Source organism: Mchenga conophoros, linkage group LG16 (genome assembly GCF_057382185.1).
Source record: "Mchenga conophoros isolate Kocher_MC1m ecotype Shallow Benthic linkage group LG16, M_conophoros_male_GT1.1, whole genome shotgun sequence".
NCBI classification, from domain to species: Eukaryota; Metazoa; Chordata; class Actinopteri; order Cichliformes; family Cichlidae; genus Mchenga; species Mchenga conophoros.
In genome coordinates, this window is record NC_140541.1 from 282,129 (window position 1) to 309,226 (window position 27,098).

At 43.3% G+C, this 27,098-nt stretch overlaps 1 protein-coding gene across 1 annotated transcript; it reads left to right on the forward strand.

The window, feature by feature from the left end:
* The first annotated feature begins 21,416 nt into the window (after positions 1-21,416).
* On the forward strand, positions 21,417-25,873 carry LOC146556029 (heat shock 70 kDa protein 12A-like). The gene is made up of 4 exons (XM_085249183.1): positions 21,417-21,736; positions 23,424-23,648; positions 23,740-23,911; positions 24,032-25,873. The coding sequence occupies exons 1-4, from the start codon at positions 21,458-21,460 to the stop codon at positions 25,060-25,062; spliced, it is 1,707 nt and encodes a 568-aa protein (XP_085105309.1). The 5' UTR covers positions 21,417-21,457; the 3' UTR covers positions 25,063-25,873.
* Positions 25,874-27,098: the final 1,225 nt, after the last annotated feature.

Genomic DNA, 27,098 nt, shown 5'->3' on the forward strand with positions numbered 1-27,098 from the left:
GTCTGCTATAGTCCACACTGTTCACTGGTACCAAAGTATGCTTAATTAAAGACATAAAACTACCAGTGTCCAGCAAAGCAGTAGCCTGCTGACCATTGACCTTCACTTTTTTATAGCGTTGCACATCCACTGGCTGGACCCTTGTGGGCTCCATCTCCAGCCGGGGTGCATAGCAGGCACCAGTGACTTTAGCCTTCCGGATAGGGCATACCGAGGCTTTATGACCTGGCTGCTGGCAATAATAACAAAGAAAGTCCTTACCCGGCCCTCGTAGAAGTTTCCTAGTCAGTAAGTTGGATACCTTGGGGTTCCCGGGTGGCTCTGGGTTGCTCTCCCTCTTCAGAAGACCCGATGATGGGAGTGGTGGTCGCTGTGGCGTCCCAGATGAGCGTGCAGGTGGTGCTCCTTTACGCGCATTGAAGTACTGTGACACCAGCTTAGCGGCGGTCAGTCCATCTGCTGGGTCATGCTCCCTCACCCAGGTCCTCACCTCCCCTGGAAGTACGCGGATTAACTGCTCCATGATGATAGCTTCTCCCATCTCTTCTTTCGTATGCTGCTCTGGTCGGATCCAGCGCCGATAGAGGCCCTTCAGGCGATAATAGGTCTCTGTGGGGCTCTCACCAGGTGGAACTGTATTGGACCGGAACCTCTGCCGATACGTCTCAGGGGAAATGTCAAATTTGGTTAGCAACGCAGCTTTTAAATCTTCATAACGATGGGCTCTTTCTTCATCCATTGCAGTGTAGGCCTCCAACGCCTTCCCCGATAGCAGTGGAACTAGACGACAGGCCCATTCACTCTCTGGCCATCTCCAGGTTTTGGCAACTCGCTCAAAACGCAACAAATAGTTCTCAATGTCTTCCCCCATCTGATAGGGTGGAATTTTTGGCCCAGCAGATCGCATCCACTCTGAGACTGACTGGTCGAGGCTGTTGGTCACTGCTTGTGACTGACGAGAGGGAACCTCCTCTGGGGGATCCCGGTATCCTCTTTGACGTGCAGGTGTAGGCAGAACCATTCTGGGGCTGCTTGCTGTTGCGGTGCTTGGTGTGGCCGTTGCTGCTGTGGTGCTTGCTCCGGCCGGTGCTTGGACTGGACTTTGCTGACCAGCAAAATCTGAATGCGGCTGAGCGTTGGGAGGGGAAACAGTCCTCAGCCCCCTGAGTTCTGCCAAAAAAAACTCCTCTCTCCTCTGCTGTCCCGCCAGGAAGTCCCTCATCATCGCAATCAGCTCTCCATTTGGGTCACGTGCTGCGGTCGAAGCTGTAGGCAATTCTGGACCAATTCTGCTGGAAACCTCCTCCTCCTCCTCTGCTGAAGAAGATGACGGCACTGTGTCCCATGCCAGCTCCTCTGCTGTCTTCTCCACCGGAAGCTCATGCTGCTGGGACCGCAGCCCTGTGCGCTTAACTGGGAGGCACGTTTTCCTCTTCCGACTAGCCATCCCACTTCTGACACCATATGTCACGGGGTCCTCTCCTAAACTTCTTCCGAACAAATACAGGTGTAGTCGGAAAGCATTCAGTGTGGATAATTTATTTATTTTGCCGGCCTCCCAGGTGCACAAAAAGTTATTTACAAAGAAAATAGAACTGACTTAAGTCAGCACAAACAAACATCTATATACAAAACACAGTCTGCATGTTACCCTCTCTGTAACAGCTCACTGGAAAAAAGACAACAGGTGGGCCCTGACCGCCTTCTCTTATACCCCATAGCCCCTCCCACTAGGCGTAATAGTCATCTCTTTATTATTTCTTTTATCAAACCGTCTTTCCCCCTCAGCTTATTTCCTGCTGTAGTCCTACAATACATATATGTATATACAGACATTTATGGCCACTTCCAGGCAGCCTACAGTGTTTCACAATAACACCAAACAAACCAAAAGAATAATGCAGTTCACGTGACCCTTCAAGCGCGCGCAAACCCACTATTTAAACCCCGGAACACCATACCATCGGCTTGCATAACCCCCGTATAATCGGCGATCATAGCGAGTCTCCGCGACCGGCTTTATTGAAGGTAAGTGGGAAAATACGTTGGCCACCCTCTGCGCTGCTCAAAATATACCTCTCACCCCTTTTTGTTTATCTGCCCGGTCGCCGAAAAGCCGCGCAGCCACGGTAATTGTAAAAACTAATGGTGGTGGTGCGTGTATGCGCCCAGATCAGCTGTCGGCGGCTCGGGACGGTGTAACTCCGTCACAATTAGAAAAACTGAACTACTCCACCGAATTGTTTACCGTTGGACGCTCACGTACTGGTGGAACGGGAGAATGGTTATACCTCAACACATAAAATTGACACCGCCCTCAAGGATTAGCTTGAGGGTAGAAGGCTGTGTCAATAGCCACTCCCATTTCCTCATGCCAGAGAAAAGCGCCACGGGTGTGTGTGTATGTGTGTGAGAACGTGATATATCTGTAAACCAAAAAAAAAAAAGGTAATAAATCTACAAAACTCACTGCTGACGAGCAGTGGTTAAGGAAAAATCGTCCCGGCGCCGGTCAAATTAGTGCAAATAGATGGAGGAACCGAAAGAAATTAAACTGCCCTGCGTGGGAGGGAAAATGCAGTCCCTCTGCAGTAACTATTTTAAAAGAGACCCTCCAAACAGAACTAAACAATGAAACATAGTTGGCATGACAACCATGCCCAGAATGTATAAAATAAATAAAAGGAAATAATTCACATGAAAACGTTTTAAACAAAATAGAGAGTTGTATAAGGTACATTAAGGCTGTGTCATTGTTCAGCCAAGGAAAGTGTGTGAAAAGGTAAATGTCTCCAGCTTGGGAAAGGGTGAAACTGCAGATCACCCGAAGCCCTTGATGGATACAAAATAAAATATAAAATATATAATAATAAATTACTTGGTTCGACATGCAACAGAGAGAATGAATGTGACTGAAGGTTGGATCTGAGATGAGGCAAACAGAAGACCAGTCTAAAGAGTAGGCACAAACCTGTTCAGAGAAAAAGCAAATTTGTACAGATTGGATGAACTATAAATTATCTGTTTGCTGAGTAAGATGATCCTAACTATTAAATTGGCTCAGTAGTAGTATAGTGATATACACTAATAAAATATTATAATATACTATTGTTATTGTATAGAAAGAAAAAGATGATAATATTAATAAAAATATAATATTAATAATGACAAGAAGTTTCCTAGTCAGTATGATGTGAGATGGACAACTGTTATGAAGTAGTCTGCATCAAGCTTAAGGTTTGCTCAAACTCAGTATAATGACATATGAGATGAAGAAAATAAAGGAAATATCTAAACCAATTAGGTGCATAGAGGCACTTGAACTGCTTGAAAACCTGTCATTTATCCTAGATAAACTATTACTGAGATATAGAGCACATTTACAATAACAACTAATAGGCCAAACCCTGTAGATAATAGCTAAACCTACAGGATTGAGAAGCTGAATTAAATATGTGGACTAAGTTGATGAACATGTTACACATTTCTTTTATTTTTATTTATTTGTTTTTAGAACAGAGGCTGCATGCTATTAAAGGTCAACACATGCAGCTGGCTGTGAGCTCAGTTTTTCCCACACACTTCTGCTCTGTTTCAGTAGCAGCATTTTTCTTTTTGTGTCCTGACTCATGTATGTTTTCGGTTTTGTTTGATTATTTTATTTTGTTGGTTTGGAAACAAATTTGTGACCATACTTGTGGATCACAGTGACACATAGTGATTAGGCATATAATTTACAAATGCCTAGTTTTAGAGCTGTGAGCTATGAAAACACAGAAGTGTACACCATAGAACAATTACTTCTATGCTCTGAACACAAACCCACTGTTGTCATATATGTAAATGGACAGCCAATGTCGATGCTTTGTGACACAGGAGCATGCAAAACAGTATTGACTAAAAAACCACCAAAAATGAAATTCTCTAATGACACTCTGATAGTTAAGTCAGCATCAGGGCACTTGAGCACAAAGTCACTAACTGAACCTCTGTTTCTGTCTCACCGAGACAGTGGCCGCAGCTGTAAAAATCAATGTATATATGACCCATCCTGTCCAGTTAACCTTCTAGGGAGAGATGCACTGGAAAGGCTGGAAATAGGAGTACTGCCAGGGCCAGAAGGGATGTATGCTAAGCTAATGTTAAATGAGGAACAAAGCCAAGCAGTTTGTCAGATAAATGTGTGCAGGGGACTCGGAGGGCCCCACTATTATTGGACCTTGGATCTGCCTCCGTTAGAGCCACTCCAACATTTAGCAAGCAAATATTTGCCAGCTACCTCAACAAAACAGCCCTATACTGACTATCATAATACATTGAGATTCAAATCCAGCCCAGGTCCTGACCACCCGTATGACACAGACATACACAGACTAGGTCCGCAGATGTTAACTTTACAACACCTCTACGTCACCAAAAGTGGTAACGCAGTCTGTTCTGTAATACAACCTGAAGCTGTGCAGCGAGTAAACAGAATGCCAAACCCACATGTGTCCATACCCCGTAATGACAGCACTGAGTGGAAAGACTTAGGCCGCATTCTCACCCAAGTTGAAAGAGACAGATATGAGAAAACTGAAGAGACACATGAGGGATGGGGGTGGGATGGGATGAGGGGTCGCAGAACAGGTTGTATGAAATACACATTAGGGTGGTTACTCACCACCCAACCCGCTTCCCACATGACTGACAACACTGATTTACATGTTGTGGAAAACGATGCTAGCTGATATACACTCTCACTACAGGCACACCCAGAGTTACAAAAACTGCCCACAAAATTGTGGTCTGACCAACAGACGTAGGATTAATTAAAGGAGCAGATCCAGTTGTAGTTAAAACCACCACAACCTACAGGCCGGTCAAACCACAATATCCCTTGTCCACAGAAGCAAAGGCAGGGATCAGGCCAGTAATTGCAGATATGGAAAAAGCAGGCATCCTAGTGAAGACAACAAAAGCAACCTGTAATACTGCAATTTTCCCAGTGAAAAAAGCAAACACAGAAAAAATATCGTCTAGTTCATGATCTTAGAGCAATAAACGAGGTAACAGAACAAATCCCACCTGTGGTAGCAAATCCACACACAATTTTAAATCAAGTGACACCAAAAGAACAATGGTTCTCAGTTATAGATCTCTCAAACGCATTTTTCTCTGTGCCATTACACCCAGATTCACATAACCTCTTCGGATTCACTTTTGACAATGAAAGGTACACCTACACCAGACTGCCGCAGGGTTTTCAGAACAGCCCCACCCTGTATGCAGAGGCATTAAAGAAATCTGTCATTATGCACGCTCCCTGCCACAGGTCAGTTTTTTCTATACGTTGATGATATTCTCGTTACAGGAGACATGCAACACAACTGCAGAAAAAACACCATGACTGTGTTGCAACACTTAGCAGAGCAGGGTCACAAAGTCTCACAACACAAGTTACAGTTGTGGAGCAAAGAGGTCACGTACCTCGGACATAAGCTTACAGGAGAAGGCAGAACACTGTTAGACAGCAGAAAACTAGCAGTGCAGAATGCTCCAAAACCGCTCACAAAACAACAAATGATGAGTTATTTAGGTCTCTGCAATTTTTGCAGATGCTGGATACCTGAATATGCTCTGTTAGCTGAACCATTGCAAAACTTAATTTATGGAAAAAATCTAGCACTGAAAGATAAAATAGAATGGACACCAGAAGCAGAAAAAGCATTTAATGATCTAAAACTGGCATTGCAGACGCGCATAGTTTTAGCATTGCCAGACTATGAAAAAACTTTTTACTTGCATGTAGACGGAGGTGCAGGCTATATGAAGGCCGTTCTAACACAAGCCTTTGGGGAAAAGCAACGCCCACTCGCATTTTACTCATGTAAATTAGACTCCGTGGCATCCGGTTTGCCCACGTGTGTACAGGCTTGCGCAGCCGCAGCAGAAGCAGTCAAAAAGTCTGCTGACATTGTTTTGGGACACACATTGATTGTTAAAGTCCCCCATGCTGTCACCTCCATCTTATTGCAAGCAAACTTGTCTTATTTGACACATGCAAGACAGCTCTCATACGTAGGCATTTTGCTTTCACAGTCAAACATTACAATCAAGAAGTGTGGTCAGCTGAACCCCAGCACACTTCTCCCCACATCAGCAGATGGTGAAAAACACTGCTGTATAAAAAAACTGGAAGAGGAAACAAAACCCAGAATTGATATTTACAGCACACCACAGCCTACTTTCACAGACGTCTTTGTAGATGGCGTAGCATCTAAAAACAGTTTAGGTCAAAACTGTGTTGGCTACGCTGTCACCACAGCTGATACAGTTATAGAAGCAAAGCCTTTAACTTCCTCAAACTCCACACAGAGTGCAGAACTAACAGCTGTTGTGCGAGCATGCCGGCTGCACAGAGGCCAAAGTATAAATATACACACAGACAGTCAATATGTTTTTGCAGCAATCCATCATTTTGCAAAAATATGGCAAAATAGGGGCATGGTCACCTCCAAGGGTAATCCAGTACAACATGGACACCTCCTAAAAGAACTATTAGAAGTCATTACTTTGCCAAAACAACTAGCACTATGCAAATGCGCTGCACACCAAAAAGATAACTCAGAAATTACTAAAGGCAATAACTTCGCAGACCAAGCCGCAAAGAAGGCCGCACAGCAACCAATACAAACTTTAATGTCTGAAACCTCACAGCTAATACCACTTGATGTACTTAAAGACGAACAGAAAGCCGCACCTATTGCAGAGCAAAAGAAATGGCTAAAGTGTGGAGCAGAACTACACAATGACTTAATGACCTGTAATGGCAAACCAGTATTGCCAAAATCCCTACACAAGACAGCAGCATTAGCGACCCATGGATTAACACATGTGTCGAAGGGGGGGATGTCAGATATCCTCTCTTAACACTTCTATACTCAAAATTTCGAAAATTCAGCAAAAGAGTTCATCAGAACATGTATGATTTGCCAAAAACATAATGCACAGGGAAACCTCAGACCAAAGCGAGGGCATTTCCCCACACCACCTCATCCGCTCCATACAATCCACATGGATTTTATTGAATTCAATGAATGCCAAGCATCAAAATATGCTCTAGTAATAATAGACGTGTTTTCTAAATGGCCTGAAATCTATCCAGTAAAAAGAGCAGATGTAGTCTCCGTAGCAAAATGCTTATTTAATCATTTCATCCCCACATACGGTATTCCTAGTCTGATAAGGTCAGACAATGGAACACACTTTGTTAATGACGTAATCAGCAAAGTCTCTGAAGCTCTAGGATTCAGCATCAAACATCACTGTGCATACCACCCACAAAGTGCCGGATTAGTGGAAAGAACTAACGGCACAATAAAACAGAGATTAAGGAAATGCATGGAAGAAACAGGAAGGCCGTGGCCTGAATGTTTGGGTCTAGTAAAGATGTGGATGAGACTGACCCAAGGGTCACAAAAGCTCACACCCTTTGAAATCATTCACGGGAGACCTTTTCCACTGCCTCTCACTAGTGAGCCTATTAACAAGTCTATAAGAGAAACCACCCTAGCAGAGTGGATGATTAAGCTGCTTGAGAATAAAGAGATTGTGCTAAACAACCAACTGCCGAGTGATATCTCTCCAGTGTCTTGCAGGTTGCAACCAGGAGATTGGATCCTGATCAAAGTGCTCCAGAGGAAAAAATGGAATTCACCTAGGTGGGAGGGCCCATATCAAGTCCTACTCACCACGCCAACTGCCTGCAAAATAGCAGGCAGTTGGATCCATCTTGGATCCACCAAAGCCACTGTAAAAAAGTGAGTGACAATCCAGACGCTTAGACGCCGGTTCCCCTAGCTTCCAGGTGATCTGTTGGTGAAGGAAAGGGCTGATTGGGTATAACCCGCCCTTTGCCTTCTCGCTGACGGTCTACTCACCAGAAGTCTAGGTGTGCCTGGTCACCATGAAGAAACTTGTCCTCATAGTGGCTGGCATCGCTCTCCTAGTGAGCCTATTGACCATCAACCAGGAGGAAGGAGAGAAACAGAATCACCTGCAGAAGAGATGGACACATGACAATTCCCACCTGCGCGACCTGAACCAAGACCACAACCACCCATGGATGAACAATGCCTGGTATAGGTACGTGTATGACAGGACACACAAGGGCAACGGAAAAGAGTGCTATGTGTGCTCACATCTGCCGACCACAGCCATACACGCGACAATATATGGAACACCACCTGAAACTGATGAAAGCCTGTGCATATTCAGCAAAGCAGCCAATGGTAGCTGCACAAAGAGAGACCTGTATGCGTTAGGACTATTCCTGAAGGGTCAAAGCACAAGGAAGGCAGACACTATCCCATGGTGCAACGGAACCAAGGACAACAAAGACACCCCTTGTGCCTACAACTTGACAAATTGGAATTACACATGCAATGAAGAGCATTGGGTCAACATCAACGCAAGCAACACAAGAACCAAATCATTCACCATAACCCTGCCACCGCATACCCAGCACCCAATCTGTTTCAACTTCTCAGAGGGAAACAGAAAATTGGGCCGGAACCACAACTGCACACAGACACTTGATTTCACCGGAAGTACAAAAGGAGGAACATTCACCCAGAAAAGAGGAACTTTCTGGGTCCAGGGAGCCGCTTGGGCCTGCGGGCCTAAAACCTACTTCATGCTCCCACCCAACTCCAACGGCCTGTGTGCACCAATACTGATCTCAGACCACACCTTCAAGATCACCGCAGAAACACATGCAACAAGACAGAAGCGCGAGGTGCCCACAGTGACGGGACACGACTCAGTCTGGGGGATGGATGTGCCCAAAAGTTTCAAACTATGGACCACTGGGCAGAAAGTACTGAACTCCCTTTTCCCTTGGGTGGGAACTGGGAAGAACATGCTCAGGATAGAGACACTCGACTATCGTTTTGGATTGTTCCTGAACGCCTCGATGAAGTTTAACAAGGCCCAGAATGAAGAGATTGATGCAGTGCGCATCACGGTAATGAAGCACCGGGTTGCACTGGACATGATCCTAGCCGAAAAAGGAGGTTTGTGTGTACTGTTTAATACCACATGTTGCACATACATCCCAGACAATGTACACTCACTTAACATGACCACTGCCCTAAATACCCTGAGAGAACTCAGAGATTTCCTACAACAAGACTATGTCACAAGCACTGACGATTGGTGGACATGGCTACTGAGTGGTTCGTGGAAGTCCCTACTGATTAAAGGACTTTTTGGTATTGGTTTTCTATTGCTATTATTGTGTATTTTCGCAACATGTATAATACCTTGTTTGAAAAGCATGGTGTCAAACATGGTCACAGCTACATTAGGAGCTTATGTAACATTGCACCAAATCGACGGCGAGCTGTATGAGGATGCATACAGTAGCGTCTGAAAAAGGACATGATACAAAACTGTTTAATGATGTTCTAACTGAAAATGTCCCAACAAGAGGTTATGAACTGACAAAATGACAGTATTGTGCATAAGAAAAATTCAAACAACAGGAGGGGATGTCAGGGGATTTTTAACTTTATTGTCATGAAATGTAACTCAATGATTTACTGATAAGTGTTTATATTTCATGCTTATGCAAATGTCTTTCTATTATGAACTCTCTGAACAGTGGCCCACCACTGTTCGAGGAAATCACAAGAGATGTGTGCAAATATAACCATCTTTGCAAGCGTACAAAGCATTAACCAAAATAAGTTGTGAAAACCAGCTGTTATTGTTAGATTAAGTTCCAGGAACTGCATGTTCTTCCCCCACGAGTGAAGAGCGTGCAGCTAAGTTCCTGTTTTATCTTTGCTTTGCCATATGACATCACTATACTGAGTGAATAAATAAAGAAGCAAGGCAAGGGCGGTGTGTGAGTCTTGTTGAGCTCTCACCCGTGCACATTAAACTGTTGAACTGTCTGAGTGTCATTTCTTCACCTGAGTGTTTGATAACTGTTCACCCTTGACACTTTGATAACTTAAAAATGTTATTGTTTGGCTTTTTCAGTGTTTTATTTCTTCATGAGTAAATCGGATTGGCTGAGAGTTATTAGATTAGATTAAATTAAATTTAACTTTATTAATCCCTCGAGAGGGATGGTTCGGGAGGGTTCCGCCAGGGTTTTCACACAGCTGAATAAACGTCAAACAGAAAATGATTAAACAGAACAGTTTACATCAGCGCCCGGTCATATTTTAGATAGCAAGGAGCAGACGGCAGCGTTTCACTCCACCGAGGGAGTCTGTGACGTACTACCCAGCTTTCTTTAGACCGCGAAGGCCGGGTCCTCAGGTGGAAGCAGCCTCTGAATTTGGACACCCCCGCTGTTTCCAGGCCGGCCAATACTAACGGTGACATTTAACGTATTTTATCTGATAAATAAACCCTGTAAAATGTATTTATCACCCACCCCCCCAACAGCCCTTTTGAATGTCTCCCTAGTACACAACACCTCACTCTTGGAGCACATTTTTGCTACATGAATCGCAAACCACGTCTCAGCTGTTTGTGGAGGTAAAATACGTCAGCACAATTATGCTCAGCCATTGTTGTGAGTGACTATAAAAGGCGGAAGAGGAAGTAGTTCCTTTGAATGTAGACAATTTGAATGTTATAGTTTCTTTCCACTGTGTTCCTGTTAATGATAAACTACAAATTTACTCTAAATTACTAAAATATCGATATTTTAATGTAAGAATCGATTCTAGAACATAAATGACTGGTATTGGAGGAATTGATATTTCAGGATCGATCTGCACATCACTAGTTTCCGGGCCCCTCTTCTATGGAAGCAGCTTCCAGTTTGGTTTCAGGACACAGACACTATCTCTACATTTAAGATTAGGCTTCAAACTTTCCTTTTTGGTAAAGCATATAGTTAGGGCTGGACCAGGTGACCCTGAATCCTCCCTTAGTTATGCTGCAATAGGTGTAGGCTGTTGGGGGACTCCCATGATGCATTGGGTTTTTCTTCTTCACTCACTATGTGTTAATACACATCTCTGCACTGAATTATACTTATTAATCTCTGGCTCTCTTCCACAGCATGTCTTTCATCCTGTCTTCCTCCCCTCCCCTCAACCCATTCGTGGCAGATAGCCGCCCCACCCTGAGCCTGGTTTTGTTAGAGGTTTCTTCCTTTCCACTGTCGCCAAAGTGCTTGCTCATAGGGGGTCATATGATTTTTGGGATTTTCTCTGTATGTATTATTGTAGGGCTGGCCTCACAATATAAAGCGTCTTGGGGCAACTGTTGTTGTGATTTGGTGCTGTATAAATAAAATTGAATTGAATTGATACACTGCAGTGCATGATTGAAGACTTTAAACCAAACACTAAACCTGTTTTTGTTTTGTCATCTACATGACAAAGTGGAAACAAAAACTAAAGTGAAGAGATAAAGATCAGAAATGCCTGAAGGAAATGACAGCTCATGTCACTCACAGTGGATCTAATGATAACTCACCTTTGTCTGTATTCTCTTCAAAACCACAGTGTTTCTTCTGCCAAGTTTCTCTTTTAATTCAGTTTGTTCTCTGGAATCTGAAGGATGTATCAGATAAGAATGAGGATGTTCTGTGAAGCCTGTCAGTTTCTAGACATTCCTGATTGTTCAGTCCAAACTAATAAACTATTGGTAGGATTCTCAGCAAACCTGTTGAAAGTATGGGCCTTTCAATAGGCCCAGTTGTCAGATTTTTACGATCGCAAACACTTTTTTTTCCAGTGGAGTACAACATTGAAATCAGCAGACATCTGAGCTCTTAGTAACATGTAGTATTTACTACTGGCCTACTTATTATCACCCCAGCTGGTCTCGGCAGACTGCCACCCCTCCCTGAGCCTGGTTCTGCCCGAGGTTTCTTCCTGTTAAAAGGGAGTTTTTCCTTCCCACTTTCAACAAGTGCTTGCTCATAGAGGGCTTTCTCTTTGTTATCTGGGGTGTCTAAAAAGGAAACAGCCTTGAGTCAACTAATCTCCAGCTTGCCCAAAAGGAGTGTTGAAATTAAAGGAAATTCTATGATATGTTAGAGAGTTTCCCTAGTTTGGAATTAGAAATCTCTCTGCTCAGAGATTGTTGGATAAAGGTGTTTTGCTGAGCCTGTGAACTAGCTCCCAAATTACCATCCAAGAATTAAGCACCAAAGCAAGTTATTTTCTGGCATTCAAATTAACAAAGCCCAGAAAGCCTTTCTCTGAAGGGGAGTTTCTCAAACAGTAAATGGTAGAGACAATTGGTATCTTGTCATAGTCATATAAGTTTTGTATAGAAATTGCACAAAATTCAGTCGCAGGTTTAATGTGATAGAAAAGGCTTAGACTGACATCCATCTTGATAAAAGATGAGTGTCATGAAGCCATGGTTGCATTTATTTGCACTGCTTTCCACTCTGGATGTCTATTTATGTTCAGCTTTAAGTATAAAAGGGCCCATTTTACAACTTGTTGTTGATTATAAACATTATTTTGTGCTGATATTGCACTTCTTTTCTTTTCAGAACAAAGATTTTTTGAAATCTGCATAAAATTGCATTTTGAATTACTTTACTTTAAATACTTAGAGTTATACTTAAGAGTTCTCCTAAAAGTTTTAATAAAAAGATCAGTATTGCTGAACAGTGAAATATTTTGGTTGCAGTCTATTTGTTACATATAGGTATAATAGAGTAGCTTTAGTGTTTTGTTTTTTTTTTTAAACTTGAGTATGAACTCAATCTCAAATTATTTCCCAGCAACTCATTCACAAACTGGATCTGCTGGGGCTCAGAATGTCGCTGTGTAACTGGCTGCTGGATTTCCTGACTGGAAGACAGCAGACAATACGGGACAGCAGCAACATCTCCAGCACAAGAACACTGAATACGGGGGCTCCCCAAGGATGTGTGTTGAGTCCCCTTCTCTTCACTCTGCTGACCCACGAGTGCACACCATCACACAGCTCCAACCTTTTCATCAAATTTTCAGATGACACAACCATGGTAGGTCACATCAGCAACAGCGATGAGACCTACTACAGGAGTGAAATTAACCATCGAGCTGAGTGGTGCAGCAGCAACAACCTGTCCCTGCAGGCAGCGGAAAAAGTTTCATTTATTAGTAAGAGCAGTGAAGAAGAGCGTGGGCACTTCTCATCCCTCTTTCCAGGACATCTACTTCACCCGCTGCATCCGGAAAGCCCTCTGCATTACAGGTGATTTCACTCATCTGTCCAACAGCTTTTTCAGTTTGCTGCCATCAGTATGGAGACTGAAGAGCCTCCGGGCTAGAACCAACAGACTTAGAGACAGATTCATTCATCAGGCTCTCAGGATGCTGAATTCACTCCCTGCTCTCACACACACAAACTCCAGATGTGCGTTGACCTCTTCCCTCTTTCCTCTGAACCCCCCAGCCCCCAGACATACAAACTCTGTCCCACCACCATTGCTTTTTCACTGACTGTCCCACCTGCACTTGCACATGAACTCTTGCCCACAAGCACTCTGATTGTGTTTGACACTGCTGTTTATATAAGATTGCATTGTCAGAGGAGCTTGGAAAGAAAAGCGTCTGGACTTCTTTAAGTTGCTTGAAGACGTTTCACCTTTCATCCGAGAAGCTTCTTCAGTTCTAAGGTCAAATGGTGGGGAATGGTGGTAGTGGTCTCTCCAATGTAGAGGTCTTGGCATTCCTCGCTGCACTGTACCGCATACACCACATTGTTAAGTCTGTGTTTTGGGGTTTTGTCTTTCGGGTGAACCAGTTTTTGTCTGAGCGTGTTGCTGGGTCTGAAATGCACCGGGATGTCATGCTTGGGGAAAACTCTCCTGATTTTTTCTGATACCCATATATCAAATCTTAAAGCCAGTAACATGAGACAACCCAGTGGTCCAAAAAATAGGTCTGTAAAGGACAGTTGGCACCACACCATCAAAATGAACAGCAAAACAAAACTCAGTTGAGAAAAAGGAAAAAAAGAAAAAAAAAGAAGAAAGAGAAAAAAAATCATGAAATCGTTGGTCCGTAGCACTCAAACATCCCATAATGGCGTCCCTCCTCACGCCGAAGGGTCGAAAGGTGCAACGAAACCCCGATCCAGGAATAAACCACAGAAGTAAACTGACCCTTAGCTTAGAAATCCTCTTAATCTACATCACCCGGAATGTTAGCTGAATCCAGGCCGCTCAGAAAGTGCTTAGCCTTTGCTGGGTTGGAAAACTGATGATACTGGTTATCCACTTGTTAATAATTTTACCTCCTCACTACGTATGACACTGGATACTGTAGCTCCTGTGAAAAATAAGGCCTCAAATCAGAAGTACTTGACCCCATGGTATAATTCTCAAACATGTAGCCTAAAGCAGATGACTCGTAAGCTGGAGAGGAAATGGCATGTCACAAATCTAGAGGATCATCATTTAGCCTGGAGAAATAGTTTGTTGCTTTACAAGAAAGCCCTCAGTAAGATGTTCTGGTTTTACGATTATTCACTGATTGAAGAAAATGAGAACAACCCCTAATTCAATATAAGTATGCAAATGAAGATGAAAATCTTTCAATATTTAAAAATATACAAGACAAATTATTATCTGAAAGCATGAGAGACGTGGTATGGCTCATCTCGCTCAGGCGCCTCCCTGTGAAAGCAGTGGTACAATCAAGTTGTTTCGTTACCACCATGAAATGTCCTATGACAGACTGTGATGAAGATGAGACCCTAGAACATCTTCTATTGGATTGTTATAGGGCAACTGAGATAAGACAGAAGATGACAGAGATTGGCTATGACGTTGATGTTAATATCAAAGCAGTTAAATATGGTTTGTTTAAAGAAAAAATGGGTGAAGACAAAAGGAGACTCTTTTGGTTAGTAATGTGTGTTATAAACACACATATTTGGAAAACCCGTGCCAAAGGAGTGTTGGAACAAAAGATGATAAGTAGTGATGTGGTGAGTAAACATATCACTACAGATCTGCGGAGAAGACGAACAATGGACCTGAAACTTGGGAAAGTTTTCCTCTGGAACGAATTGAAACTGTAAGTTTTAAAAGTGTTTTGTGGACTCAGATGCTCGATTTTCCTCCTTGTTCTCCTTTTTCATTAATGAGTGGTGTGTGATCACGGTTTTGTATATGTAATTGTATGTGTACGTACATTTTATATGTAAGTTTGTTCACTTTAAATAAAGATTTTTAAAAAAAAGTAAGATGTTCTGGTTTTACGATTATTCACTGATTGAAGAAAATGAGAACAACCCCAGGTTTCTCTTCAGCACTGCAACCAGGCTGACAAAAAGTCAGAGCTCTGTTGAGCCAACTATTCCTTTAACATTAACTAGTAATGACTTCATAAACTTCTTCACAAATAACATTTTAACAATTAGAGAAATAATTACCCATAATCATCTTAAACCCTTATGTTGCGCTCCAGTACCCCTAGACTGGGACGTAACACAGGGACCAGTTAGAAAGGCTGCTAGGTAGTGATGTGCGATACCACTGATTTCCTTTCTGATCCGATACCAAGTAATATTCAGGGTGGTATCGACGATACTGATTCGATACCGATACTTTGTACAAAAACGTATTTTATTTATTGTATCTCAAATTATAGCCTCATAATGATAACAGGACATCAGACTACTTGTTCTTATCACTTAATAATGCAGAGTTCATCATATAGAAATTAAAAAAACTGAAGTTTCTTTGTTGGTATTGGCTCTAAAATCTTTATTGAACCACATAAATGTCACGGGTCTGGGTCCGTTGGACCCAGTATGTAGAGTTTCATGTTTTTGTTATTCCATGTTTGAGGTTATTATGTTTTAGTTTGCATTCAGGGATTGTTTTCTTGTTCTCTTGTTGTGTTTATGATGATGATTATGATGTTTATTATTTGAGTTTCATGTTTAAGGATTTGTTCTCGGTTGTATCTCACGTTTAGTTTAGTTCAGGTTCCATGTGTCATTCTGTCTGTCTCTCAGTGTCAGGTCTGTGTCTTGGTGTGGTGGTCTCATTTCCTGTTTTATTGTGAAGGTCTGGGTCTCATGTGAGTGTGTTCAGTTTTACCTCTGTCTCGTCTTGTTGATCATTCCCAGCTGTGTCCACCACCTGTGTGTAATTCCCCTGTGTTTCTCTGGGTGTATTTAAGTCGTGTCCTCCGTCATTGTAGTTGCTGGTCCGTCTGTGTATTCCACCCTGCCTCATCTATGTATCTACCATGTCTCACCCGTGTGTTCTCCCTGCTGTCCATCATCATTCTCCTCTGGTCGTTCTCGTTAAGGTTTGTGCTCTGTAGTTTAGTTTATCCCAGTATAGTTTAGTTCTAGCTCCATTTGCCGTTTGTATTTACTTTCATGTTCAATAAACCACCTTCACACCTTCACGACTGCCTGCATTTGGATCCTCCTTTATTTTCCACACGGCTCACCTCACTCGCCGTGACAGTACGGACCAGCCAGATATGGATCCAGCGGCATTCACCCCACCCACGGAGCTTCGGGACCTCATCACGAACTCCGCTTCACAAATAATCAACCTGTGGCTAGAGCATGAGGGAGAAGCATTCCTCCACGTTCTGGAAGCCAGACTGCAACAGCTGCTCACGGATTATCCCTGGCTATTGGACTCACTACACCCACTCGTGCAAGACTTCATCCTTCACGAACTTCACCTACACCCACCAGCCGCTATCGCTTCCCAACCCAGCCGGACGCCGGAGGTTTTGTCCGGCCCGCCGGAGGTTTTGCCCGGCCCGCCGGAGGTTTTGCCCGGGAGGAAGCGACGATCGCGCCGTCGGCGCGTCGCCCCACAGCTGGAGAATAGGACTTCAGAACTGCCGGCTGTGGTGAGTGGAAAAGACGCTCTGTCTGTTTCACCAGTTCATATGATTGTTTATACCGGGGCTGTGTTCGTTGAGTCAGCTGCTCAGCCGGTAGCTCGGTTAGCTGCCCAGCAGTCGCTAACTCAGTCAGCCACTCAATCATCACCTCCATTACAGTCACAGTCAGACCCAGTAGACACCATGTTACAGTCCATAGCCCAGTCAATAGCTCCGTTGGCAAGAGATTCATCAGCCTTATCAGTTCAGCCAACCACTCCACCACCTGTTACTACTTCGCTACCTGTAGCTCAGTTGCCACCAGTTCAGCAGCCTGTCCACTCACTTACCCAGCCTTTATCCTCACAGCCTCATTACAAGCAGGGAACACACTTCACACAGACTTTAACTGGTTCATTTAAACTGGCCATCTCAGAGGCAGTTGCTCCCTCTAGGGCCTCCCCCGAGGCTGGGTGCCAGTCACCAGCCACCTCTGGACCCCTGGAGGTCGAGATGCTAGCACCAGTGGCTTTATTAGAGGACTTTACTGAGCAGTCTCAGCCGTCATCCTCTGCTGTGAGCTCCAGTGAGTCCGCCCCTCTACCCCTGTCCTCTGCTGGAGGACCAGAGGGACCCATTCAGCCGTCAATCTCAGCTGGGGGGCCCGAGGAGCCCGTCCAGCCTCAAGTTTCGTCTGCTGGGGGTTCGGGAGAACCCAGCCAGCCTCATGTTTCGTCTGCTGGGGGTTCTGGAGAACCCAGCCAGCCTCATGCTTCGTCTGCTGGAGGGCCCGAGGAGCCCGTCCAGCCTCATGCTTCGTCTGCTGGGGGTTCTGGAGAACCCAGCCAGCCTCAAGTGTCTTCTGCTGGGGGTTTAGGAGAACCCAGCCAGCCTCAAGTGTCTTCTGCTGGGGGTTTAGGAAAACCCAGCCAGCCTCAAGTGTCGTCTGCTGGGGGTTTAGGAGAACCCAGCCAGCCTCAAGTGTCGTCTGCTGGGGGTTTAGGAGAACCCAGCCAGCCTCAAGTGTCGTCTGCTGACGGTCCTGGAGGACCCAGCCAGCACATCCTCACACCTGCTGACGGTCCTGGAGGACCCAGCCAGCACATCTCCACATCACCTCCTGCAGCATCGCTGCCGTCAGGTTTCGCAGCTGTCCCGCTGCCGTCAGGTTTCGCAGCCGTCCCGCTGCCGTCAGGTTTCGCAGCCGTCCCGCTGCTGTCAGGTTTCGCAGCCGTCCCGCTGCCGTCAGGTTTCGCAGCCGTCCCGCTGCCGTCATCCACGCCTGGTCCGGCCTCCGTGTCTTCATCCACGCCTGGTCCGGCCTCCGTGTCTTCATCCACGCCTGGTCCGGCCTCCGCTTCAACCTCAGTCTCGTCTGGTCCGGCCTCGGCTCCGCCTTCGTCTGGTCCCGCCTCGTCTGATCCTGCGGTTGCCACACCGCCGTCGGAGCCAGCTCGACCCGTTCTGCCTCACCTCTGCCGGCCGTTTTCCAGGCCTCTAAGATGGCATCATGGCCTTCAGGGACGACCTCCGGAAAGAGTTCGTCGCCGCCACTGGCATCGCGGCCGTCCTCCGGACCTGCTCGGTGGCCGCCACAACTGTTTGCCCGTCGCCGCCGTTGCCGTGTGCACGGTCGGTCCCCAGAACTGTTTGCCCGTTGTTGCCGTGTGCACGGTCGGCCCCCAGAACTGTTTGCCCGTTGTTGCCGTGTGCACGGTCGGCCCCCAGAACTGTCCGTTGGACCCAGACCCTGGGCCCTCAAAGCACCTCATTCGCCGTGACAATAAACTCCTTAGTGTAGATTTTCATGTAGTGTGTGGAACTGATGGTTGTCCTAAAGAGTATCAAGTATACTCACTTTGATATCATATTTGAAGAAACCACACTGAGTACCTTGAAAGCAAGAGTAGCAGGTCCCTAAGAAAAAGAATGATTTTGCAGGATAAAATAATAATATTAACAATAATGGATTGCATTTATATAGCGCTTTTCTGGGCCCTCAAAGCACTGTACAATTCCACTATTCATTCACTCTCACATTCACACACTGGTGGAGGCAAGCTACAGTTGTAGCCACAGCTTCCCTGGGGCAGACTGACAGAAGCGAGGCTGCCATATCGCACCATTGGTTCCTCTGGCCAACACCAGTAGGCGATAGATGAAGTGTCTTGCCCAAGGACACAATGGCCGAGACTGTCCGAGCCGGGGCTCGAACCGGCAACCGGTTACAAGACAAACTGCCAAGTCTTTGAGCCATGATCGCCGAAAATGGCTATAAACTACTTGGTTAATCTTTGACTATATTATAATATCTATATTGGCCTGTGAAATGTGGAGTAGAGAAAATATACGGAATCTACATAACTGATTTACTCTTAAACTGAATGTCCTTTGCAGTGAGGTATTACACATGTAACACTTTTACCACCGGCTCGTGTGACAGGACTCCCCCCCTTTATGTCCTCGGGTGCAGTCTTGACTCTACTTAAACATTCTGTGATAAAAGATACATCTCAAAAATAAATATCAGTCTAGGGTTCATATGATTCTCGTGTCTACACAGACAAGCGGAGGCTAAGGAAATACACTTAACCGATTAAGGCTAATACATGTGAATACTCAAATGATAAGACACCATGGAATAAACCCAACACAGGATCTCAGGGTTAGAAAATGTATTAAACAATTGCAAGGAATTCACATCCAACCCTTTTTTTCTTCATGGAAAAAAAACACACATATACAAAACATACAATAAACCCCTGGGGGATAGATTTTAGTATTTTTCCCTTAACCTGTCCAATGTTATTTTTTCCCCAGAGTGCACTCTTAGTCTATTTTTATTGTTGGCGCGCTTTAGTTGGAGCTCTTAATAACAACAATACCTCCGAGTGTCCGTGATGTCTCCACCTCCTCCGACGAATAACTCGCTCGTTGCGGTAGCAACCATCTCCACTCGCGGCCGCGAGCAACGAATCATCCACGGTTAGCGACTCTCTCCCGAGACAACTCTCAAACTCCGTCTCTCCGCTCCGGCGGAATCTCCGTTAGCCAGGACCGTGGCGTTAGCCTAGCTCCAGCTAGCCAACGTAGCCAAACGTGCCTCGTGCTTAGCCAAGCCCAAAAGATACGGGAAGCCCGGCTCAAACGCTCCAAACGATTACCAGGAAGTCCGCAGACGGGTGATATGTTGTTGCCGAACAACTTTGGTGACATAAGCAGTCCCGAAGTCCATGCTTCGTCTATGCCATTTTAGTAATCCTCCTTTTTTTCCTCTCTTCCTCCCGAGTCTCTTTTCCCCCAGAAGTCATCTGCAAGTCATGACCTCTCGTGACGTAGCATACAAACAAGTTACATCTCTTCTCTTTTAGCAGACATTCACATTCCATGAAATTGTGTTTTTTTACATAACTGATTTTTTCACACACTATTTATGCATTTTAATACAAACATTTATATCACATATTTATACCACTCTAAACCTCAAAATGAACTGTAATTTTCTCTTTAACTTATTCTCATGAAAAACACAAAATAAATACCACTGATATTTATCAGAGTATTACACACACATATTTTTACTCAAGGATGACTCCTGTCATTATTTTCTGACCAGACAACCCACTGATACTGTGTTCACTGGTGTGTTGTTGAATTTTTATAATATTTTCATTTTGTCATAAACTTTTTAGTGGTTTGCGTAATGCTCATGCTGTGAGATGTGTATAATACTATGCATCATGGATGGTAGTCTTTCTCTATAGAGACTATTACAATCCCAATTATCTATTTTTCATATTCACTTCCTGTTGTTTTTGTGTTGTAGTCTTTTACATAGTAAGTAATCGCATTATGCTCTTAAATGTTACTGTATAAGAATATATTTTCACACTATAGTAGCATACATTTATTTCATAATGTTTTTGTTTTCATGTGCCATATCTTTGTTTACTTCTTTTGTTGCAAAACAAATAATAAATGCCAATGTGACGTATTATTTTTTAATACTACACCCTAAAAAATGCTGGGTTTTTTCATAACTCAACTTCTGGCATAAAAACCATAGTTTTGTAAGTTGGGCTATTGTGACCAAATATTGGTTCAAAAGTCATGACTCAGGAGTTGGGTTGGTAATATGCTGGGTTTTTCAATTCATTCCACAGCTTGACTAATTCTGTTGGGTCATAGGTTGGGTAGCTCTGATCAAATATTAAGTCAAAATTGTACCTACTCATTAAATGCCTTTTAACAATTAACACCAGCAAGCTTGTGATGCAGAAAGTTATTTCTACTTAAAAATGATTGATATCATTGTTTAAAGCTATTATTTGAAATGAGGCTGAGGTTGCTCTGTTTGACAAACTATTTAGAGATCACTGTATATAGAACAAAGAAAGTATGAGATTGGGTGTTACATTTGTGGGAAAAAGGTAAAAAAAAGAAAAAGTAACACAAGCTATCTAAACAATTTCATTTAATTCAATTATTTAATTAACCTAATTGACCTCTTCAAGAAAAAACAAAAAAACAGGAGGCGGGGCTTGCAAAAAGAAAAACAATAAATCCACAGTGACTGTTGTTCTTTGACATTCTGACTTTTCTCCTGTCCGTGACTTGCTGGACCAGTTTGTACAATGAGTGACTTTATCATAGCCATAGACTTTGGAACTGCATACAGTGGATATGCATTCAGCATGACACCCAGAGGGACAGAAATTGAGCCCTTTTTGAAGAGGTGGGGTAAAGAGGTCAGTATGGACACTCCAAAGACTCCAACCTGCATTCTGTTCAATGAAGATAAAGAATTTCTCAAGTTTGGTTATGAAGCTAAAACAGTTTATATCAAGATGCGAGGACAAGAAGCAAAGAAAAGTTACTTCTTTCAAAACTTCAAGATGGAGCTCTATGGAAAAGTAAGTAAAAGTCTCCGAACCTTAATGTTCTGGAATAGATTACACTCATGTAAATGACATGAATGAGAATAAATCCTTAAACAAGTCTTGTATAAAAACTCCACTGAAGAGTCCATTCAATCCACACAGACAGAGGCTGTCTGAAGAGCTGAAAACACTTTTTCAGCGGACTGACAGATAACTTGGATAAATGTTATAAAGCTGCATAAAAGGGTTTGTTAGTGCAGCAAGAAAATAATCACTTTGATCATTCACTTCACTTTAGCCTGATTTACAGCAATTAAACTTTAAAGGTTTTTAGAGATCCTGGTAATAAGTCAGAATGTTTCAAAAGTCTCTTCAAAAGAAGATTAAACTTAATTGAATGAACAAGGGAAATAAACATAACCATTCATGATTAGGGATGGGTATTGATAAGATTTTCACGATTCCGATTCCATTTTCGATTCTGTTTAACGATTCGATTCTTTATCGATTCTCTTATCGATTCTTTTTTTTAAAAAGGAGAACACTAAGGTCGATTAGCTTAGAACTTTGTTTTATATCTTCTCTTTGAACAAGATAGAAATTTAGGAGTAACATGGCCTTACAAACCCAACTATGAGATCTTAAGAGATCCAGCCTACGGCTCTTCAATGGGGTGTCACAGGGTCCCCAGGAAAAAAATTTAAATGTAAAATAATAAAATAAATATTCTTCTGTAGCAATAACAAAGTATAACTTAAATTATTCTGTAGCAATTACACAAGAATATCCAGTAATGTCCCTGTCTACAATTAAACACATTCACTTACTGAAAATTATCTGCTGTGGCAAACGGGTGCAAGCCTTTGACCACAAACTGAGTCACTGCTCGGTGACATTCATCTATCCGGCCTGAAAGGAGATGCTACCGGCAGACTGCAGCAAGAACTGCCAGCATCTGAGCCAGACTCTGTCTCTCTCTCATCATGGTCACCTACATGTACAGTAATGGCAGGTTTGTAATAAGGCAGACCGCACTAACATAATATGCACTGTTAGTTGATTATTTACCTGCAGCATTAATGGGAGAGGACATACAAACGTTACCACTGCTGCTCAGTTGAGATTCACGAGTCCGGAGCGGAATTAAATACACAACATTCATTTACGGTCATCGCGTGTTTTGTGAGCAAATGCTTTTGCATATTCGTAGTGTTTCCTCCCTTAATTGAAATATCTACTCTGCAAGTATTGCAAGTTGCCCATTTGTCATCCGTTTTCGAAATGTATGACCAAACTTTTGAGCGTTTGAGCCGCCATGTTTCCTGCCAGGTAAATGACGCTCCGCAACGTGGTGACGTCATTCGGGGCGACTGGAATCGATAAGGGAATTGTTTGCAAAAATGGCAAACGATTCCAAGGAATTGAAACAGTGGGAACCGGTTCTCAACAAGAACCGGTTTTCAATACCCATCCTTATTCATGATAGACATGTCAGACTAAACTCCACAAGAGGGAACAAACTAAATGAAATCTTAAGAACTAGAAACTGAACTGGAACTAAATGCCACATGAGAAGATAAGAAACATAGAGTCACTGGGTGATAGACCCATACCATAACAAGTTATGTCTTTTGTGGCCTGACATTAGTCCACAAATGTTTATGGTTAATAACACTAATAAACTGACAACTGTGAATATACCCACTACCATCATCTACAGAAACTCAGCAGAGATGTGGTGATTACAGCTGCGAACGGGAAGTCAATAAAGGCTTTGAAGGTGTTTACAGAAGCTCTGAGATACCTGAAGGAAAACGCTCTGACAACTATTGGAGAAAGCACAGCAGGGAGGAAGTTCACAGCCTCTGACTTCAACTGGGTGCTGACTGTACCTGCCATCTGGGATCCTTCAGCAAAACAGTTCATGAGAGAAGCTGCGACTCAGGTAACATCACGTTATTAAGAGAGCTCTGACATGCTGAAATTTCAGGATGTCAGGTTTCCAGTTTTAAAATTCAATTTTATTTTACTTCTAGGCAGGAATCATTAAAGAAGGAACTCAGCACAACCTGATTATCGCATTGGAACCAGAGGCAGCCTCAGTCTGGTGTAAAAAGCTGCCAGCTGATGGCTTCATCACTCAGAACAATGATGGAGGATCACTGGAACAGTATCCAGGAACACAGTACATTGTGGTGGACTGTGGAGGTACTGTGTGTTACTCTGTTAGACTCTGTTAGACATTCATCTATAGACATGCTGTAAACATCTGATTGTGTCTGCTGCTGCTGCAGGAAGTCAGCTTTCATCACTTCCTGTGTGTTGCAGGTGGAACCATTGACATCACTGTTCATGAAGTCCTGGATGGAGGAGCCCTGAAGGAGCTGCACAAGGCCTCAGGAAATGATTTGGGAGGACAAACTGTGGACAGAAAATTCAAAGAGTTCCTCAAAGAAATCTTCAGTGATGATGTCTGGGATGAATATGAGAGAAGCTTTCCCAGTGAGGTTCAGGGAATAATGAATGATTTTATGTTTCTCAAACAGGTAGATGATGATGTTCAGATGGTGTGCCCATATAACCTGGGAAAATTGGCTGAGAAAATACAGGAAATAGAAAAATTATTTGAAACAGTAAGAGGTGCTTCCTGGGATGAAGGAGCAATCAAAATCTCTAAAGGGAGACTGAGGTCTTTCTTTGCTGAGAGTCTGAAGGGCATCACTGACAGTCTCAGAGAAATCCTGAAGAAACATCTAAACATTGAGTACATTCTGTTAGTGGGGGGCTATGCTGAGAGTCTGATTCTGCGTCAACATGTTATTGATCAGTTTGGTGATCAGTGTAAAGTTCTGTGTCCTTATAGACCTCAAGAAGCAATTGTGAAGGGAGCTGTGGCTTTTGGGAGAAAACCAGATTTGGTGGCATCTCGAAAAAGTGCCTTTACATATGGGGTTTCTGTGTCTGAGAGATTTAATTTGTTACAGCATGAGATCAGTAAAAAATTCACAGCAGATGGAAGGGACCTGTGTGGTGATATCTTTATGAAGCTAGTGGAGGAAGGTGAAGATGTGGGTTGCAATGAAGTCAGAGAGTACACCTTACATCCGGTTAAAGCGTTACAGACATTGATGGATGTGGAATTGTATCTGTCAGATAAAAAAAATCCAATCTACGTTGATGAGGATGGAGTAAAGGAAGTTGGGTTTTTTTGTGTTGACATGCCTGATAGCACAGGAGGAAGAAATCGTGAAGTCAGACTGGAAATAACATTTGGCTCCACAGAGATGAAAGTCACCGGGACTGACTTACGTACTGATTCAACAAAATCACTCACAATCAACTTCATGACCAAACCATGAATAGACTGGTTGGTATATAGCGTTGTTCTGCTCTATACAACTTGCCTCATTCAACCATTCTTACCAGCACTTTTTTGTGCTCTTTCTGTGTAAGTGCTATGTAATATTTATTTACACAATCAAAGCAATTTGGTGTTGATTTATTGCCCAAGGATATTTGACATGGAGTGGAGCAGACGGGGATCAAACCCACAACCTGTGCCACTCCATGGTGATGTTTTAGAAATGTTAAAACTGTAGCTGGTTTCTCTGTTGTTTCCTCAGCAGGATAGTTGAATAGTTGAATAGAAGTGACTAAACTAAAACAATCATTATACTCTCTCTTCTGATATAATTGCATTTTAACCTGTTCTTTGGGCTGTGATTAGCTAGTTTGTTTTGTCACATACACATACATTTGTCAAATACTGTCGGTTCCTTTTTTTATTTGAAGGCTTACACTGCATAATTATGTTTTCACATAGTTTATTACTCCAGAGACAAAAAGTACAAACTGTTTCCTTCCTTTCTTTGTCTGTCACTGCATTCTGCTGATATCAGTCTCCTATCTGTGTACACATATAGTGATGACAATTTGAGACATCAATCTTAACATGTATAATATTATTGTTTTGATATTCCCTTTATCCACTGATGATTTGTTCAACAATTATTTCACTAATTCAGTAAGCCAAAAGTTTATGATATGGATACATCGAAGACTATGTCATCAGATTTGGTGTGTTTGTTGTGAGGTTTGTAAATATATTAATGAAAAGATTTCTTCTGCCTCTTCTCATTTTGTTTTTAAATAAAATCATGTTTCAAATTTCCTTAACACTTAGCATATCAGACTATAGTTTGTCAATATTTACTGATACTCTTGATTGATCAAATATCCAGTCAGAATTATACCCAAAGCTGGATGCTAAAATGGTCTGGTCGAGGTGCAACTTACTATAAGACATTTAACCAAATATTAATTTGGTCCCCAGGATATTATATATATATATATATATATATATATATATATATATATATATATATATATAATGTTCTCGCCGTTGGGAAGATGGCCCCAACTGACCGAGTGCTCAGTGAATACTTCAGGCAGCAGAAACCCAAGAAAGAGGAGGGAGACAAGGAACCATCATGGAAGGACAGGTGGTACACGGTATGTACCACCGGCAGCTAGAGGAGGTGGCTGATATCCAGAAATCCTACCAGCTCCTGGACACAGCTGGACTGAAAGACAGCACAGAGGCACTAATCATGGCAGCACAAGAACAAGCTCTGAGTACAAGATCCATAGAGGCTGGGGTCTATCACACCAGGCAAGACCCCAGGTGCAGGCTGTGTAAAGATGCCCCAGAGACAATCCAGCACATAACAGCAGGGTGCAAGATGCTAGCAGGCAAGGCATACATGGAACGCCATAACCAGGTGGCCGTCAAAGTGTACAGGAACATCTGTGCCGAGTATAACCTGGAAGTCCCGAGGTCAAAATGGGAGATGCCCCCAAGGGTGGTGGAGAATGACCGAGCTAAGATCCTGTGGGACTTCCAGATACAGATGGACAAAATGGTGGTGGCTAACCAACCGGACATAGTGGTGGTAGACAAACAGAAGAAGACGGCCGTAGTGATCGATGTAGCGGTTCCGAATGACAGCAATATCAGGAAGAAGGAACACGAGAAGCTGGAGAAATACCAAGGGCTCAGAGAAGAGCTCGAGAGGATGTGGAGGGTGAAGGTGACGGTGGTCCCCGTGGTAATCGGAGCACTAGGTGCGGTGACTCCCAAGCTTGGCGAGTGGCTCCAGCAGATCCCGGGAATACACTGCAAGACACTTTCTGAGGGGAGAGTGTCTTGCAGACGTGTTGCTAATATTTTACCCAACACCCTAAAATCAGAATTAAGTAAGCTTATCGGCCTCAAATTTCCACATTCATTACTCAGTTTTCCTGGTTTAGGTAACAAAATGGAGATCGGATCCATTATCATTTCCCCTTTGCTGTTCATAATCAACGTTATATTTTTCTGCACGTCCAATTGTTT